The 19,104-nt window shown below is 47.1% G+C and overlaps 1 protein-coding gene across 7 annotated transcripts in view; it reads left to right on the top strand.

The window, feature by feature from the left end:
• LOC143510597 (shisa family member 6) overlaps nucleotides 1–18,083 on the top strand; it is a 40,219-nt gene extending 22,136 nt beyond the window's left edge. Inside the window, exons 5-9 of one of the 7 annotated variants that reach the window (XM_077000129.1) lie at nucleotides 6,732–6,770; nucleotides 11,313–11,375; nucleotides 12,704–12,724; nucleotides 13,489–13,641; nucleotides 16,337–18,083. In XM_077000129.1, coding sequence (XP_076856244.1) covers nucleotides 6,732–6,770; nucleotides 11,313–11,375; nucleotides 12,704–12,724; nucleotides 13,489–13,641; nucleotides 16,337–17,181 — 1,121 coding nt within the window. In that variant the 3' untranslated portion in view covers nucleotides 17,182–18,083. The remainder of the gene's footprint in view (nucleotides 1–6,731; nucleotides 6,771–11,312; nucleotides 11,376–12,703; nucleotides 12,725–13,488; nucleotides 13,642–16,336) is intronic. The other 6 variants (XM_077000132.1, XM_077000130.1, XM_077000134.1 and 3 more) reach the window with 6 other exon arrangements.
• The last annotated feature ends 1,021 nt before the right edge of the window (nucleotides 18,084–19,104 follow it).

Genomic DNA, 19,104 nt, shown 5'->3' with positions numbered 1-19,104 from the left:
TCTCCATTACCAGACACGAAAAAGATAACAGCCATCAGTGCATTGCGATCGCAACTTGGGTCAATACCAAGCAGCAGGTTTTGAGTTACACTGAGGATTACATTCTCCAGTTTGTGCATGTTACATTAAAACTCACAGTGCGTCTCAACTAATATCTGTTGCCTCTGTAAGTGGGTAGGTGCCTGTGAAGTGTGATTGTAATGTGCAATATATCGTCTTGTGCAGTGTGTGGCTTTCAGTTTATGCTTCTTTTAGCCCAATTGCTGTGGCTGCAAAAATGTTTTTTTACTCCAAAGGAAGCTTCGAGTTTCTCAGTTCTACAGGTACCCTGCTGGTTTCGACTGGGTGACTCGGCTTGTTAACATAACTAGAACAAAATGGCTTTCTTCTCGGGACTGAACACACAGGCTGAATGCAATGCACGGAGCTGTGTTTCCTCTGCAAGAAACCAGCAGAAACCAGCAGTGCATTATCTAAATGGAGAATCAGAAGTCCCTTGACTATGAGTAATGCTCTGCCGTTTCAGAGGAAAATGGCTCGCAGCAGGACAGACCTAAATGTTGCCCAATAATAAACACAGATTTCACACCCTCTTTGTATAAACACACAATTTGCCCATCTTATCGATGGATTACTTTTTGTGGTTGTTTTTGGGGACACTAAATGATCACTTTATTATCACTGTTTCATGATTTATATATATATAAATCTTTCCATTTGATGCAGTTTTCAGTTTCTCCACTGTTCCGTTGTCATGGCTTGGCTGTCCTATTTGTTGGTCATTATCTAAATTTCATTATCATTATTCATTATTGGCATTATCGACAATTTCGTCTTAACTCTCCTTGATTCCCTGTTGCTTTTGGAATCATGACTTCTGTGACATTCGGGAGGGCTGTCATGACCTCTGTGACGTTTGGAAGGGCTATCACGGCCTCTGTGACGTTCAGGAGGGCTGTCACAACCTCTGTGATGTTTGGAAGGGCTATCACAACCTCTGTGACGTTCGGGAGGGCTGTCATGACCTCTGTGACGTTCGGATGGTCTGTCACGGCCTCTGAGAGCATGGGAGCTGATGTTATTTGCAGACTTCGGCTGGGTAGGATGGGGGTGCTTGATTCATTAACCTCGGCACTTACTGGGTGCTCCACACGATTTATGGCATGTGTGTGCAAAGGGAAGGGGTTCTTGAGAGTGTGACCGGGTGCTTGATTCTGCAGCTGTTCACAGCCTTTTGCCGTTACCTGTAGTTTTACGTACAATGCAGTGACACTTAAGAAGGGTTCGAGGCCAAGGAGCTACCTCACCTCAAAATAGCAGGAAATAGAAAAGCAGTTGCTTTCATCAGAGGTGACAGATGCCTTGGCTTGATGCAAGGACACAGTAATAACAAATGGACAATTGTGGTTCGGGATGATAGTTGAACCTTTTTCTTGGACAGTTTCCCCAAATCACAAAAGGTTGGAAGCAAAACAGCAACAGTGTGTAAAGAAAACGAAATATTTAACCAGCTCTTTTGTCTGACTCCTTTTGTTGGAGGAAAGGCCATCAGAGATTGGAAAATTGCATCGCTCAATAAGTATGTCACAATTTGATTTGATGCTCCCTTCTTTTGTTGAAAGACGTTCTTGCATATTCATAGTTGCAGTGCACGCAGGACATAAATTAGGGCGCTCGCGTGTGTGTCTGTAGCCAGCCGGAAGTCCCGTGTGATTGTCCCTGGGTCTGGTCCAGGCGCGAGGAAGCGGTCTGCGTGCCGTAGGGTCTGCTCGGCGGTGCCATTCCGTGTTGCTCCATCTCCACTGGCATCACGTGTAATGACGGATCGCAATTACAAGAATTCCAATTCCTCCTGGATTTAATTAGTGGGTGCAACAGGAGCACAGAAAACAGCGAAATAAACAAGTGAATAAATAAATAAGACACTTGTTACTGCACTGGGCTGAAAATAATTTTGCATAACATGCTGGAGCACATCTCATCTGCATAGAAGCATCTGCCTGTCTGGTGAAAAATGGGGATTAATTTGATCATTCCCACACGCCATTAACTGACTGAACCCTTTAAAAGCATTCTCAAAGGTTATGGTTTGAAATGCGTTTTGATGATATTGTCAAATAAGCCTGTTCATGTTTTATGTGTATGTCTCTATCTGTAAGATAAACTATTAAGGCTTTGGGGTCATAAATTGCACTGAGAGGCTGTTTGGTACCTGGGAAATGTGTAACAGTGGCACCAGCCCACAGCTCAAAGGACATATGGAGGATCACATTTGGTTTCCCCAAATCCTCTGCCGTTGATTTCTCCTTCCTCCTACTCCGACAGAGCTCAATAATGAGCTTGTGGGCTAGCGACGTGGTTCAGGCCCCCGCATCAAAATGCCATTCGTCACTTTGATCGTGCAGATCTATGTGTAGCACCATAATCAGACCTGCAGTCTCCCATTAATAATCTCTCTCTCCCTCTCTTTCTCTGTCTTTCTCTCCCTCTCTCACTCCTTCTCTTTCTCCCTCTCCCCCCAAGTTCTTCTTTCTCCTTACATTTCCCACCCCGCTCTCTCCAGTGCACAGTCTTGCAAGTTTATTATTCCGCGCAGATGACTGGTGGCATCACACCCCACACTCAGGTCTCTTGAGGTTATTTGATGTTCAGGCATATATCAAGTATGCTGGAGTGGGCTGATTTAGAAGCACGACCCTTTAAATCCAAAGCACATCCAACAGTTCTACTCTCACTGGGCGCCTTGCTTAGCTTCTTGCCAATTGTGTATTTGTCACCAAGTTATGAAGGTACGTTTTCATATGAGCACCAGAGAGATATGACTTAATTATACAAGCATGCTTTTTTTTTTTTTTTTTTACTGGCGCACATGCAATTAAATGATGTGAGTTAAGAGTAAGTGAAGAAGATGGATCAGGACGCAGGCTGTGCTTCTGTCTCATCGCAGCGAGTCATCCATGCTTAAGAGTCCATTTGAATTTGCTAAACCTTGTCAGAGCGCTGGCTACATCTGCTGTCAAGGAACGATGCCAACCAGTTGTTTGTGCATCTCTCACTTTTCCACGGCCCCTGTGATGCCATAGTTACCTGTGTGTGAGTGTGTGTGTGTGTGTGTGTGTGTGTAGGGTGACATTTACGAGCATCACCCTCCTCCGTTTCACATGGCCTCTTTTCTTGTGATTATGCCGTTGTATTACGACGGCGCGGGCAGTTAGTAGCCTATCACTCTCAGCGGGACATCACACCAGCCGTACACACCACAGCTCTCTCCCTCCCTCTCTCTCCCTCCCACTCCCTCTCTCTCTCTCCCACTCTCTCTCTCCGTCTCTCTCCCTCTCTCCCCTCACTCTCTTTCTCTCCTTTCCTCTCCCTCTTCTCACTATAGGTAGTGCCAGTCCAAGCCTCTCATGCCAGTTGATTTGTTCATATGCTAATGGCAGTGAGCCTCAGCACTTCAGAACAAAAGGGTCTCCCTTTCCTTTCCGCCACTGCTCAGGATATTTCATTAAAGTGAGTTATTACCGCGCCCGGGCGCCTATCGTGGCAAGCGTTGATTTCTCGATAGTTAAGACAGCAACATCGGCGACAAAAGAGGCTTGTAAGGAACAGGCAGTGGGCTCAGTTATTTATTTATTTTCCCCCAGCTGACTGTGGCACGGCTGCCTGCATCTCCACCCTCTGCCTCGCCTGGCCTCGCCTGGCCCTGCCTGGCCCGAGGGCCTGCGGTCTGTCGTGAGTGACTCGGCGAGGCAGGAGATGACAGACTCGCGTGACTACGCTGTCCTCTCAGCTGCGTGACTTGGGTATGGCCTGGAGTGAGTGGCAAGCCATGCTGCTGTGATGATTTGTAAAAAAAAAAAAAAAAAAAAAGTAAAAACCAGACCCCACACTCTTCTGGCAGTGTGGCGGGCCTTCCTGCAGTGATGCAGGCACCCGGTGCGAAGCCCGTTACCATCGAACTTCATCGAACCGAGGACAGGGTAGGTTCCTTTCACTGGCGCCTAATTTCCTCCAGTGCCTGGAATAGAGATGAGACACTGTCAGACCCGAGCAGGGTGCTCCAGCAGAGCCGCTTCACCCGACTTGACCTTGAGGGGAAGAGCCGGATACTGTGCCTGGACACCCGAGCTCCGTCATGGCAAACTCGAGATCGTACTGCTGGGGTTTCTCAATGTCGGCAGGGTGGCCCAACCCTCAGGGAGGGCCAGATGTCACTGTTCTCATGGGCCCAGATCAACTCTGGGGCTGGCTGAAGCTGGAGAAGAGAAAATCCCCCCCCGGCCCCTTAACGGAGTCCCAGTGTGCCGTTGTGATTCTCATGTCCTCTCTGCCGCCTCCCCTGTGTCTGCATTAACCCTGCAGTCGCGTGGTATTAAGTCCCTTCCAGGTTTATACTCTGGCTTATCGATTTCACGAAAATGTAGCAGCGCCCTGCAAAAGGCCGGTTGTGTGAAAGACAGCCAGCGGGAGGAGAGCCCTTGTAAGGCTGCTTACTCTGGGCCTCAATCTAAATGAAAATCTCGGCAAACACGGACTACCATTAAGGGAGAAGTCATGCGCTTGGAGTGCTCCTGGGGGAGGGCAGCGTCGCACGTCTTTGTGGTGTCCCGGTGGCCTGACCAGTGGAGACTTCCCCTGCAGCGCTTGTTCGATGGGAGTATCCAGATCCAATCAGCCATTAATTGCCCTGGTGGCTGAAGAGGCCGCCCACTCGGGTGCTCTCCCTCACGGCTGCGTAGGAGTGGATTCACTTCTTCGCTGTCCTTCCCAACAGGGTCTGGGTCCCTCTGATACCGGCTTTTCCCTCTCTTTGATGTTGGAGGAAGTCTGATTTGAACGGGAACTCGAAACGTGGTCAACATCGGTTTATGCTATCGAGCTTAGACGACCGTTGGTGTAATGTCTAAGGCTAGCCTTTCATAGAACACAGGTTTAGGAAGGGAGCATCGTGACTCCGTTTACCCGTCGGCTGAATCTTGTGCAAAACTTGGAGCTGCCCTCACCTCGGTGGGGGGTGGGGTGGGGCGGGTGGCCATGCCAAGCTGATGTTTAATCGATAGTGATGGATCAAAGAGGTGCACCTCTGCTAGCCTGTGGTAATAGCACGTTAGTGTTTGCAACTTCACAGCATCCTTTCATCTTTCCCCCTTCTCTCCTCTCTCTCTCTTCTGTCTCTCTCTCCTTCTGTCTCCCACCCCCTACTCTTGCTATCCTTCTTTGTCTCTCTCTCTCTCTCTTTCTCTCTCTCTCTCTCTCTCTCATGACTTAGTAAAGACCCTCCCCTCTCCCCGGCTTTAGAGACCTCTCTCTCTCTCTCTCTCTCTCTCTCCTCCCTTCTCCCGTTCCACCACCTAACTCTTTAATTACGACAGGTGGCAGAGTTCAGCTGTGCTGTGCCTGACATCTGAAGACCATGAACCATCTCAGGAGAGACATTGCCATTTGCCACGTTCTTAGTCAGCCATCTTCGATAACGTCAGACCTACCATAATAAAGTGACACATTCAGTGGAATATGGCTAAATGGGACACGCCTGGATAAATGGGGGTAAATTACGGTGTCACTCGTGAAATCAGATTTCACTGCCTCCTCAGGTCGGATGAGTCTCGCCAAGTGAAACCTGAAGTTAACAGTTATCCTGTCACAGTTCAGGCGCAGACTGCAGACATCTCGCTCGGTTAACGGCCACTTTGCCTGATGCTCAGGGAAAGACAGTCACAGACACTACACACAGAGACCAAACACTGTACAGTGAGTGAATGGAAATATTTCACACATGCTTGAGGAAGAGAGAAAACAAACTTGGTACAAGCGATGACTGAGACCTTGTTCGTCATTCAGTTGGCAAGATGAGGAAAATATCCTGCCAAGTGACTCTTTATGTCCATTTCATATCCACTATACATCCAAAATAAGCCCAGAATGGTGTGTCTGTATAATCAAACACTCAATAATGTTTGTCCAGAATGTACTATGGTGTCCACACCTTTTTGCTTTTTGAACAATTATTGCCACTGGAAATTTGTTGTAGGTGGAGGATTTGAACTGAAGGGTAAGAGACAGGTGTGAAAGTCCTCTGACTTCCTTTTCCTCTGAACTCTACCCTGTCTGACCAAAAATGAGCAACTTATCCTCCAAAATGGACATATGTTTTTATCTTTTTAAAGAAACCAAAAGTAAAAAGTGGGTGAAGGAATTCATGGGCCTACCTCCCAGGAGTTAATCTGATTGGATGAAAACATATTTGTGATTTACTCTGAAATATGTCTCTATCAGTCTGTTTGTTTCAATGTACCATTTGAGAGACAATACAAGAGACTCTGTGACAAATGCACATCCCATGACACTTAGCTAATGCAGTAAAAAGAATGATTCAGTATGGTCATTAATGCCTTCAAGCAGCACATAGAGGACCTTTAATTTGAAATTAGATGCATTCTTTCAACGTGTCTACACTTCTTCTTATTAAACGTCCTGATGATTTGTTCTGCTGTGTTTCATTTAGCCCAAAGCTACTGTTTGCTGTACAAAGTAAAAAAAATATATTGATTCATCCTGTGAATTTCAACTAGTCTCTCTCAGAAAAAGAACAGAGGTGACAAACGGAGTACCCTCTTCGGGAGAGGCCGAGTATTACGAAAGAGTGCTTTCTCCACAGCGTGTGTTTGTGTTGGGTATGATGGCGTGAATCGCCTACTCACTGCCTACCTTTGCTTGGTTGTGTCTTCTAGGGGAGAGGCAGTGGCCGATGCGGTCTCAGAGCCACCATGGTAGGAACGGCAATTTTGTGTACTCGAGTGTTACACCCCACCCACCCCCTCTTGCTCCGCCCACCCCTCCTGCCCCGCCCACCCTTCCCCACACCCCGGCCCGCTGCTACCAGCCCCGTGTCTGTGTTTGTAGTGGCTATGTCCAGTCCAGTGCAACCCCACGTCCCACCATGTCGGCCTGCGCAGATGGTGGGCTACTTGTGTATACCGTGTTACCCATCCTCTTTATTTCTTCCATCAAAAAAATATTCCCTGCCAACGTAATGCCATCCCGCCCAGACCCCCCCTGCCAACGTAGCCTCTCTCGCTGCAAGTTCGGATCATTTCCTGTTCCCTACCTGCGCTCCCCCCCCCACCCCCCTGACGGAAGAGAGTGCACAGGCTGAGGCAGGGATAAGGACAGCTTTATTGATGATGTTACTTCTTGTAAATGAAAGAAGACATCAGATAAATCTGTGCTTATCCTTGTTAGCAAATCGACGGTGCTCCTCACCAAGGGAACATCCCGCAGCCCGGGAGCCCCCTGCAATGTGGAACGACTGTTTTCAGCGTTACGGCAAGACGACGGGCCCATCCACCAACGTTCCGTCTGTTTGGTTTACGCTTCTGGAAAGCTGCTCAGCATGGGACGTTTCACAACGCCGTTACTGATGTTCTACAACACGTTTGGGCAGAGCCCGAGGAAATTAATGCAAACAAGCAAATGCATGATGCGAGCGCCCTGAGCTTTGGTGCACAGTTTATGTTTTCCATTAAAAATGTCTCCCTATGCACTAGTACAAAGTCAGTGAGCTAGGATGTGGATTAATGTCCATGATATTATTTATTTATTTTTTTTATGTAATTATTACTCTTTTATTATTATTATTATTTTCATACCAATGACATTGCTAAATAAGCCAGAGGAATGCAGTTGTCCTGATGTCTTGAGATGGGTCACACATTCACTTGAAGAGTGCCCAGGTCAGTGCAGGATAAAGCACTTTGCAAGGCTAGGCTATTACTTACACGTCAAGCTCTTTCGCCTCTATTGCCTTGGGGTTAGCATGTCTTCAAAGAAATACAGAGAAGTGCTAGAAAACCTATAGGGTTTATATTCACTGAACATTATAGTAGAGTCTAAGAGCCCTCACCAAGGCAGTGCTCCATTCCATAGTACTGGAAGCTAATATTTCTTCTTTCTTTCTTTCTTTCTTTCTTTCTTTCTTTCTTTCTTTCTTTCTTTCTTTTTGCTGGGGGAGTTCTACATGGAACTGTGGTGAGTTTTAGGCCAAAACCACGTGCACGTGGGACCATTATGGCATTTAACATTTCGTAATTAAATGTTAATGCTCTTTGTCAGTGGCTAAATGCCGTTCCCCAGTGGCTCTTCAGACTCTCTGTCCATCAGAGCCAGAGGAGAAGGGCAGAGTGACTGCACTCAGGCCCGGTGACAAGTCCAGCGGGGCGGACCCCGCGGCCCAGCCCGCACATCACACGCTCCTCCGGTAATTAAATGGCAAGGGCGTGTGTTTAGTTCACACAGTGGTTATTGGGGCGAGAGTAGGGAGGACATTACCGTACAGCAAAGGGCAAGCTTGTAAAAGGACTGTGCCATCTCGCAGACTGGTCTGCTGGTGATGCTGGATTGCTTATGTCTAGTCCCCCAGGCCTTGTACCCTGAGGTACAAGGTGGATCCAGCTCGAGGTACACGGTGGATCCAGTCTGAAGTTCAAAGCGAATCCAGACGACTTGCCTGTTTCGTTCTCATTTTTGAACAAATAGGATTTATTTATATTTTTTACTTTTTTTGGGTTTTGAAATTTCATGTTTAATCACACCACACTAGGAGAAGTGACTGTCACTTTGAGTCAGTGTTGATTTTTATTAGACAGGCACTAGGAGAGCTCTGACTCCTGACTTTAGATTTTTTTTGACGTGGTGTGGTTGTCAGAGAGGCGGTTTGTGCTTGGAGGCTGCAAACACTGTGCGCCCGGCCCGGGGTGGCGGGTGGGGGTGGGTGGGGGTGCAGTGCTGAAGGCTGCACAGCTGTTCTCACAAACATCTTCACACGTGTGTATTCACTTTCACTTGGATTTTTCAAAGAATATTTTATTTGATACAAGTCAAAGCATCTACTGTTCCACCACTGGAGTGGTTCTGTATAAATGAGTGACCTTTAATGTGTTATGTGGTCACTCAGTGTGAATCATGGATGTTTGTTTTTATTTTCATTACATTTTGTTGTGCATCTGTGTAAAAATATTGGACTCATACCATTAGTTGGATTTTGGAACAAGCTCTCAGACAAGTACTCTTCAAGCAAGTAGCTCTTATACTGAGAAGATGATTTATTTTGGAGAATATTGCAATAGTTCAATATTTCTTTTTCAGCAGGAACATACAAATACAACACATGTCACTCATTTATGATGTCCATGCAGTTTTCCCCTCATGAATATGCAACACAAATGTCAGACTACTGAATCATTCGTGTACCATCTGGATATTATTATGCGTACTGGCAGGGGTGGTGTTGTCAGGATATATTAGGTGTGAAACAGGAATGTGTGCGGTGTGAGGATTCATTCGCTGTAGGCGCTGGGATCAGCGAGCGCTACTCCCATATACTGTTTTTGTTTTGAAAGGCCAAACCCATCAACAGCGTGGGCAGGATGTGATTCACAGCGCAGTGGAGCACGCAGCAGTGCGAGGGGCTCCGGCGATCACCAGGCCGGGAGCGCCTCCGCCACTTGGCCACAAAAAAAAAAAAAGCATCAGACCACAGTCATCTAGAATCAGCAGTTCCGGTGCCCGACTGCCACCCCGAGTTGCGTATTTCCACTTGTTATTGACACGGCCTTGAAGGCAGATGTGGGCGTGAATGGTGGGAGGGACAAGCGCCTACTAGCCGCTGACAGCACACCCGCAGCACCTCTTAGGGGTTCATGGGAAAGGTGAACGCCATACAGCCCGAAGCCGCTCCAGAAGTGACGGCAGTTTGCTGTTAACCCTCGTCGACCGCTCCACCAAGCTACAGCTCTCTCTCTAGTGCGCCCCCCAGAGGCCGGTTTCATCCAAAGGGGGGGTGGTGTGGTGATGTGACCGGCCCGGGGGGACCTGCCACTGCAGCTGGCAGGCCTGGAGCTCCTCACCCCTCAAAAGCAGTTAATTGGTCCCCGGATTAAAGTGAGACCACTGAACTGGACCGTGCTGCTTATTAATTAGGCCTTGGAGCGAAGTTGCGAGCTGTGGCTCTTCGCCCACCTCCAGCCCAAGAGCACGCGACCGGCCCCATGCGGCATTTACCCGGGCACTGCACCGGCCCTTTAAATTGCTCTTAACTTCCCTCCATCACCCAGACGCGGGCAGATTTCATTACAGAGCCAATGTGAAACCAGAGTGACTGCTGCAGTAGTTTGGCAATGTGGACTTCAGCCCTACTTCAGCCATACTTCAGCCATACTTCAGCTACAGTTGGTGATCTCTCAGGAGAATGACCTCTATTACCACGAGTATTGACTTGAGTTATATACTTTTTAAATGTGTGGTCTTGAATGTCAATAAAAATGACCTTTTTGGGGGAAATCTGAACTGCATTACCTACAGAAATGGAGAGAGACAGAGACAAGCAAACAAACTCTGTTGTGCTCTCTGAATGCTTACAAATGTTCGACTGCATGACAGATGTAAATCACAGTTAAACTAGGCACTCAGATACATTTTTAAACAGGCATAACAGCAAACACCCCCAAGAGTGTGGCGCAGGGTCCACGCCAGAATGCAGTCATTCATCATAGGCTCTTTACGGGGTCGTCGTTGCCAGCTCAGAATAGCTGCCATTCATCACGGCTCACCACACAGTGGACTCAACGCACCACACTGGCCCCGCCTCCCTGTGCCTCAGTAAAAGTCACCCACTGCAGTACTGTAACCCGAACACTCCCACATCAGGCAACAGTCTGCTGCTGACTGTTTGACACACACACACACACACACACCGGCACATTGATAGATGGTAGAGTAAATTTGGCTAGGTATTAGAGGTCATCCAAACACAGAACAATAAATGTCAACCCATGCTCCAGCTCCAAGCATGATCAGTGATGTGTCTTAAGCTCGAAAAACAGCACCATGCTTTCTGATTGCATATGAATAATGCATATTCTCCCAAATTTATTGGGATGCAACAAATAATCATTTTTTGATGCGTATGAAAGAGCATTAATTCTGTTTTCCAACTTCACTTCCCACCTCTGTCAAGTAGAATGTAAATCTGTGCTGGCTGCTGCAGTACGTGATTAACGGGAACACTCACATCTTCATCACCACTGATCTTCATCACCACTGATCTTCATCACCACTGCTGTCTGCTCTTTAATTCATGCAAATGTATGTGTGTTGGACCATTCTTGCTATTACGATGGGCGTTTTGTCTTTCCCTAACTGACCATGCTTCCTGTCTGAGCGTCTCACGCTGTGGAGACCATTTTGGATCATGATGGTGTTTTGTACCTTTTCGTTTCCCTGGCGAGTCAGCCCTATCATTGCTTCTTCTGCAGGCCCCCACCAGCACAACTATAACCATCTGGGACTCAGTAGCCCCACACGAACACCTAAAACTGGTAAGAACCGCGCCACGACAGAATCACCCGCACTGCTGTTGAGCCCTGCCCTCCTCTGTTCTCAGAGACTTTATTAAGTCGTCACCTGTCACGCTGACCAGAGAGCTGCTCAGAATTCAAATGCTTTCAAGTCACACCTTCTAATGCAAATGCATATATGGCATTGTTGTGGTACACCAGTTAAAATGTCGAATCTAGCAGAGTTGTGTCCCATAACAGACACTGACCCGTGTCAAGCCAAGGGAGTAATGATCTCCTAAGTGCATCATGGCTTATAAGGCTACAGTTGATGGTGTTAGAAAGGTCTTGCCTCCCCAAACTGATGGCTTTGTCAAGATTTAAGAGTTTTAAAAGAGGAGAGACTTGGCAACATCTATAGAGAGTGGGGTAACCAACTGGACCAATATTTATTACAGGCTCACTGTGAGATCCAAGAAGATGATTAAGTCTAATGTGTCTCTGCTCAAATAGAGCCAAAGTTTGCCGTTTGTAACCACATTACTTTCCGCGTGATGGTATTTTAAGGGGCGTAACACGGTCACCACGCAGCTCGCTTCAAGTTCACCTGCCGCGGTGACGCGCACAACACGCTTTTGAAGAATCCGCTCAAGAACACGAACAAGTCGAGTCGTGCGGCGACGGCCACTGCAAAACTGAGCCGACGCGTATTTGCACTCCGTCGCAGCTAATGAACACACACTGATCAAAAACATGAAGCGAGAGCTCGCAAGACGCGCGAGGTGTGCGCGCTCAGCGCGACGCTCTCGACTAGCGTCCGTAAAACGCGCAGTCTAGAAATGTTCTCACTGCTCATCTTGTTAGTGAAGGGATTAAATCGCCGCCTTTGGTGAGCCGCGTCAGTTCGACCCGGTGGTGAGGGGAGGGGGCTCGAGAAGACGGATGGCAATCCCTAACAAGTTCCAAAGATTTTTCAGCAGATTGCCTGTTATATGACAAAGACTGTTATTGCTCTTTCTCAGCGAGGCTAATTTTGTTTATGGCAGTGGAACTTTCTCTCAGTATTGCTGCAGTTCCACGCCTTACTTTGCTGCACTGACATTTATATCTGACATTTGTGTTGCTGAGTCGTTTTGATTCAATTAGAGGATGTTAATAACTATGTTGAATACCGTGTTAAAAACTGTATTTAATCCTGAAAGAGGCATTGCAAAAGCATCACAGCTGTTTTACATTTTGGCTGTAGTGTATGTTTTCTTTAGCAAGTGTATGCTTTCTTTAGCACAGTGTTCTTACTGAAATGCATGTTTTGTTGGTGTTGTTTTTGTTTATTTGTTTATTTATTTATTGTTTTTGCTTGTATCTGCTAGCTCACAGATCTCTAAGGCGTGGTAAGTCTCTACAGCAGAAACACACTCGAGATGCCACTTGCCCTCTCTCTGTCTCTCTCTGTCTCTCTCTCTCTGTCTGTCTGTCTCTCTCTCTCTCTCTCTCTCTCTCTCTCTCTCTCTCTCCAAACAGCGGCCCCGGCACTATCTGCCCACCCGCCCCATTTCTAAAAAGATAAATCCCTTGCTATGCAGTTTCACCAGCCATAGCTGGGATCAAAAGCAGCGGAATCCACTGTGTGTGCCGAACGCAGTGTACGATGGTGTGAGCGCAGTTGTGTAAACACTGTTCTCACTGGCTGCACCCTTCCCGGCTCCCTGCCGTCCTGCGTTTGTTTCACTCCCCTTCCTACCCCCCCCTCAGCGGCTGTGGCTGCCACCTGATCCCTGCACGGCCGCGCCCAGCCCTAGGCTGCCATGATGGCCCACCCTCCTCCTCTGTGGCTCACAGAATCAGCACCTGCTGCTCACGGGTGGTGTGGGTAGAATGGTGGTTGGGGGCACTGGAGATGCTGCACAGTTGGCTGGGGGGTCATGACCGAGCCGAGGCCTTGGCCCAGACCGGCCGGTCCCGGTGCATTCACCCCCCCCTCCCCCTCCCCTGCCTCCCCTGCACTGCTGGACCCCAGCCGGCCCCCGGGGGGCGCCTCATGCTCGGACTGTGGGCGATGGGCGAAGCCGCCTGAAAGTCGGAGACTTGCACTTTGCCCCCCACGCGTCTTTTCTTTTGATGTGCCTTCTGCTGCGCTGTCTTGTCACCCCCCCAGAGAACACGCGCGTGAACAGCATCCTGACGTCGCAGACGGAGCCGTACGACCTGTCCTTCTCACGCTCCTTCCAGAGCCTCTCCCACCTGCCGCCTTCCTACGAGTCCGCAATGAAGTCCGACCTCAACAAGTACTCTTCACTCAAAAGACTGAGTAAGAGCGGCCTCCTCGCACAGCACTCTCAGTTCTCCCCGGCTTTTCTTGACCAAGGTCTGGGGAAGGTTACTGCTCAACTCCTTCACTCCGGTCCCGAAATTCATCTCCCAGTTAAAGCGGACTGATACACTTCTTAGCGGCTTGAAGTAAATGGTTCTCTGTGAATTTCTAGAATCGAGCTCAATCCTATGTTGTACGTTCAGCCCTGATAGCACCTAATAGTTTGTACTTGAAGACTCAGGGGCACACAGTCACTCTTGTTCAGATCAGACGCCTACTGTCATGAGGCTGGCCCCTGTGGCCGTCTAACAAGTCAGATTCAGCTCATCAAGGCTTTCAGAAAATCATCTGTCTTATATAAGGTTTGGGACCAAACTCTGTAGGACTGAGTTTGAAGAGCATGTGAATTTGGTGTATTGTTTCCTAAACAGTTCTATGCTGTGAATTAACGACTCTTAGACTCTAAATAGATTTTGTATGATATTATGAATAAATCCAACTTGTAATGAGAATCTGACATACCTATGGTATATTACATATACGGTATATGCATGCTTTAACCTATCACATGAACATGAACAACTGTATCATTTTGTGATTTTTTGTGATTTTAAAACTGTCTAAAGTAAAGATTATAGGCATTTAGGACATTATAAATGTTTTATGAGCAGGTATAGCTTCTATGGGCTTCATTGCTCTATTGATTTAGTTGAGGGATGATGTTTGGCACATATGGTCTGAACTCATTATATCCTTTAAGTGAAGAGTAAATATGTCTAAAGGCTTGTGTAATTGCGTATGGAGCAGCCTCTAACAGTCTGGCACTGAATTCCTGCGAACTATGAGAAATCGACAGACCTTCCCTTTAGCAGTTCACCTCCATTATGCAAAGTAGAATACAATCACGAACGCTGAATAATATCTGCCACCAGACCCTCCGGAAAAATGTCCTCGGGTGTCACTAGGCTAAAATTTCCAGATGTGCTTCTAAAGCAAATTCTTTGGTGTAGTGAAGAGACAAGTTTGTTAGCTGTATGTGTTTGTAACTTGCAGCCAGCAGGAGGAAATACGTGCTCTTTCTTTATGGTTTCAAAGCACTCTGATTTTTTCATTATCAAAGAGACACATGTGTCTTGGAGCGTAAAACACATTCCCTACTGAGTAGTCTAATGCAATGTGTTGTAAAAGTTTCACCAGTGTGTACTGCTGTATTTAAGTAAAATGCTTCTATAATTAGACATGTATAATATTTATGGCATATATAATAACCATAAACAAATTACCTACTCTTAAGATATCAAAAAAACAATTGATAGAATTCTGCATTTTTATTTAGTGCGCCACTTGCCTTTGTGTGCTTCTGAGAAACTACCCGGCTGAATATGTGAAACTACATTCTCCTAGGAGTCCCTAATGTGGTATCCTTTACCATGTAGCTTGGGTCTATTACACACAACATAGTTGTTTTCCTTCCATTTATTTGATTTGAGGTTTTAATTTACTTGAATGTAGTTTTATTCTTCCTCAAAGTGGTGCACTGTAATTGTGTGGAAAGATCTGTCAAGACTAAATGAGTGTGTTCAGAGAGATCTGTCAAGTGTAACAATGAGTGTGGGCAGAGAGATCAGTCAAGAGTAACAATGAGTGTATGCAGAGATCTGTCAAATGTAACAGTTTGTGTGTGCAGAGAGATCTGTCAAGAGTAAATGAGTGTGTGCAGAGAGATCTGTCAAATGTAACAGTGTGTGCAGAGAGATCTGTCAAGAGTAACAATGAGTGTGTGCAGAGAGATCTGTCAAGAGTAACAATGAGTGTGTGCAGCGAGATCTGTAAAGACTAAATGAGTATGTGCTGAGAGATCTGTCAAATGTAACCGTGAGTGTGTGCAGAGATCTGTCAAATGTAACAGTGAGCATGTGCAGAGATCTGTCAAATATAATGGAATTTGTGCAGAGAGATCTGTCAAGTGTAACAATGAGCTCAAGGTCATTGGCAACCCTACTCTGCATTCATTCTGTCTCTGAGGAGACAGAGCATAATTTAATTATTTCCATCTGTAATCATTCTGTTACAGATACAGTAATCAGTGCTCTTGAATTTGTGTGTGTGTGTGTGTGTGTGTGTGTGTGTGTGTGTGTGTGTGTGTGTGTGTGTGTGTGTGTGTGTGTGTGCTTGTGCACATAATGAAATGTTTGAACTATCATTAATTTTGTTTGACTCAACACAGAAAACAGCTAAAAGACCATAATGCAGTTCAATATTTATATGTTAAAAATTGGACTCTTAACTTATAATTAACCAACTGTCCATCAAATATCTGTACTGTGGCTGAAAAATGCTCTACTAATTATAAACATACTGCAAAATTGCAAAATGTGTCCAGTGACATGACCACACGGGGTTACAATTGCACTACAAATTCATGTATACATTTATATAGAAATTTGGAAAAATAATAAACTGGCATGTACAACCCAATAGAATCATGCCCCAAAACAACAGAATCATGGCCCAACCCAATAGAATCATATTTGGAATGACCACACAAACATTGTAAGTGGACATAAAGGTACAATATAAGAAAAATATAGGATATGGGCACTTTACATGAACATGTGAACACAGTGGAGATTACATGGTGCTTTGATCAGTAACGTGATGCTTTGACCAGCGCGTCTTTTCTCTTCCACAGCGGACAAGGATGTGGACGACTACTACAGCAGGAAGAGGCACCTCCCAGACCTGGCGGCACGGGGCACGCTCCCCCTGCACATGATAAAGATGAACCAGATGAACCAGGAGTCTCCAAGCAGCCAACAGGCCCAGCCTCCCCCGCCACCGCAGCAGCAGCAGGGGGCGCCGCCTCGCCAGAGGCCCCGCCGGGTCCAGCGGGCCATGTCACAGGACCGCGTGCTGTCGCCCGAGCGCGGCTACATGCACGACTACATCACGTCGCCCTACGCCCCCTCCCCGTACGGCGGCCGCATCCTGTCCGACGAACAGCTGCTCTCGGCCGAGCGTTTGCGCTCGCACGAGCGGCTGGTCTCGCAGGAGCGAGTGCGTTCGCACGAGCGCCACTGTTCGCAGGAGCGCGTGCACTCCCACGAGCGCCTGTACTCGCAGGAGCGCCTCTACTCGCACGAGCGCCTGTGCTCGCAGGACCCGCTGCTCTCGCCCGACAAGGCGCCGGGCGGCAAGCGGGCCAGTTTTCGTGGCGACCACTCCATGTCCAGGGCCATATCGCACACGGACGTGTTCGTGCCCACCACGCCGCTCATGGACCGCTACAAGATGACAAAAATGCACTCGCATCCCAGTGCCTCAAACGGTGGCGGAGGAGGCGGAGCCGGGGGCGGAGCCGGGCCCGCCCCGCCCGCCCACAGCACCTTGACCATGAACCAGACAGCCTCCAAGAGGCAGGCGTTCGCCTCGCGCCGCACGCAGACGGTGGAGCAGCTGCACTACGCACCGGCTGCAGCGCAGGCATCGCACCACCACCACTACCGCACAGGCAGCAAGACCGAAGTAACTGTTTAACCCTTGACCTCAGCGGCCCGCCGCCACCAGCCCTGGCAGGACAAGACCCGCCCGGGTTGGACAGCTGGCTCAGGTCCGACCTGTTCCACGGTCACTGACCGCAACGCCAGCTCAAACATGCTCTGTGCACATACGTGTTGTAGTTGTGTGTGTGTGTGTGTGTGTGTGTGTGTTTGAGGGTAAAAGATGGACTTGAGGTTTCTCCATACTGAACACATGCGGAGGTCCAGCAGGCCTTCACATGGAAAACCACAAAGACTAACAGCAGAGACACAGGAGATGAGGACATGTGTTGCTGGATAGCGTGGACGTGGGACAGAACTGTATAACTTTATAAATATATAAATACACATACTGTTTGTACTTCCAGTTCTAGGTATAGCTTTAGAAGCTCTTCAATTAAAACTGATGTTAGCACTCCTATTGGTGCCTCAATGAAAATGTTCCATTTCAACAATGAAGTGGTTTCGTGGGTTAAAAAGCACAAATAATTAAAAGCATATCTTTTTTGTTTGTTTGGTTTTGTTCATTCCTTTAGTTGGTGTTGGCCAGCACGTATCAGTCTGTCCTTCAATTAATGGCAAGTTCCTTTTGCATAGATGATTGTAAATATGCTGTTTTAGCCGCAGTAAATGGACAAGTCTGTTCTGGTTGGCATTTGTATTACTGTGGTTTTATTTTAGAGATCTGAGAGTTCTAGATGACCCACTAACCCAGTATTGGACCATTCTAAGTGAATACAGTGACGCACGTGTGACATTTCAAATGTGTTTGTAGGATGAGACCTGGGTGAATGTTGTTGAAAAAACATGACTACTGTTCTTCATATCTGGCTGTAGACTGTGCTCCAGTGACTCACCAGAGAAATGAATATTACGCTTGTTGTGGTAGTATCAAATAAACCATCCTTATTTTTCTAAACACGATATCTATTGTGTACCTTAAAAATTGTACCGATTCTACGGTAGCGATTGGGTTTACATTTGAGATGCATCGATTTGCTATAGGCTGCTCCAGCGGTGCTGTTAAAAAGTGCAGAGGTCAGATGTGATTGTATTCGTAAATAGACTATGACCCATTTTCAGACTGACAGTGTCTTCTTGACGATCTTGAAGATAGAGCGCTTGAAGTGCTCTTCACGTCACGTCACGTCACATCTGATGATCTTTGTGCTATGACACTTATAAAGGGAAAAAAGAAATCGTTTGCTTAGAAATACAGTAGTTGAGTTCAGGCCACATCACACAACATCAAGAATGTATTGCCTGTGTCCCACTGCATCTTATTTTTTATGACTTAGTTTCAATGCATTAATATATGCAAGGGGAATTTCTTATATACAACCACCCCTCAACAAGGCAATGAACACAAGATCACAAACCTTCGTTGATGAAACCGAATTTAAATGACCTTGAAATTTAGGAAGTCAAAACCGAACATTGTGCAGTGCTTAAATATGAACGAGGCCACGTGATGGGCTCTTGGAAAGGGACGACCCCTGACCCGGTGGGGACAAACAGCAAAGGTCGACTCCCATGCTGACTAACAGTTGGTAACAGTTGGTGGAGACGTGGAATACCAAAATGGTATCACCGGGTTCTTATGTCGAATCCTGGCTCAGGTGAAGTCAGATTGCATTTAAGATTTGAGTCCTGGATGAGCTGTCATGTAGGGAGAAAGAGCTCCTGAAGGCACATCGACAGCTGTCACACTGGTGAAGTGTGAGGACATGAGCATCTATGCAGCCAAGTCAATCCAGCGTCTTGTTCCATTACTGAAGCGTTTGTGTGCCGTGTCTTGTGACACAGTGAACACAGAGATCTGCATTTCTGCTAGCGGGTGTCACCAGCTGGAACGTCATCAGTGTGGGTCGAAGAGTGTGCTAAAACTGACAGAGAAGAAGAACAGTACACACACACACAC

Source organism: Brachyhypopomus gauderio, chromosome 3 (assembly GCF_052324685.1).
Source record: "Brachyhypopomus gauderio isolate BG-103 chromosome 3, BGAUD_0.2, whole genome shotgun sequence".
NCBI lineage: Eukaryota > Metazoa > Chordata > Actinopteri > Gymnotiformes > Hypopomidae > Brachyhypopomus > Brachyhypopomus gauderio.
Note: the sequence above shows the minus strand (reverse complement) of the source record. Positions and strands in the feature narration are given on the sequence as shown.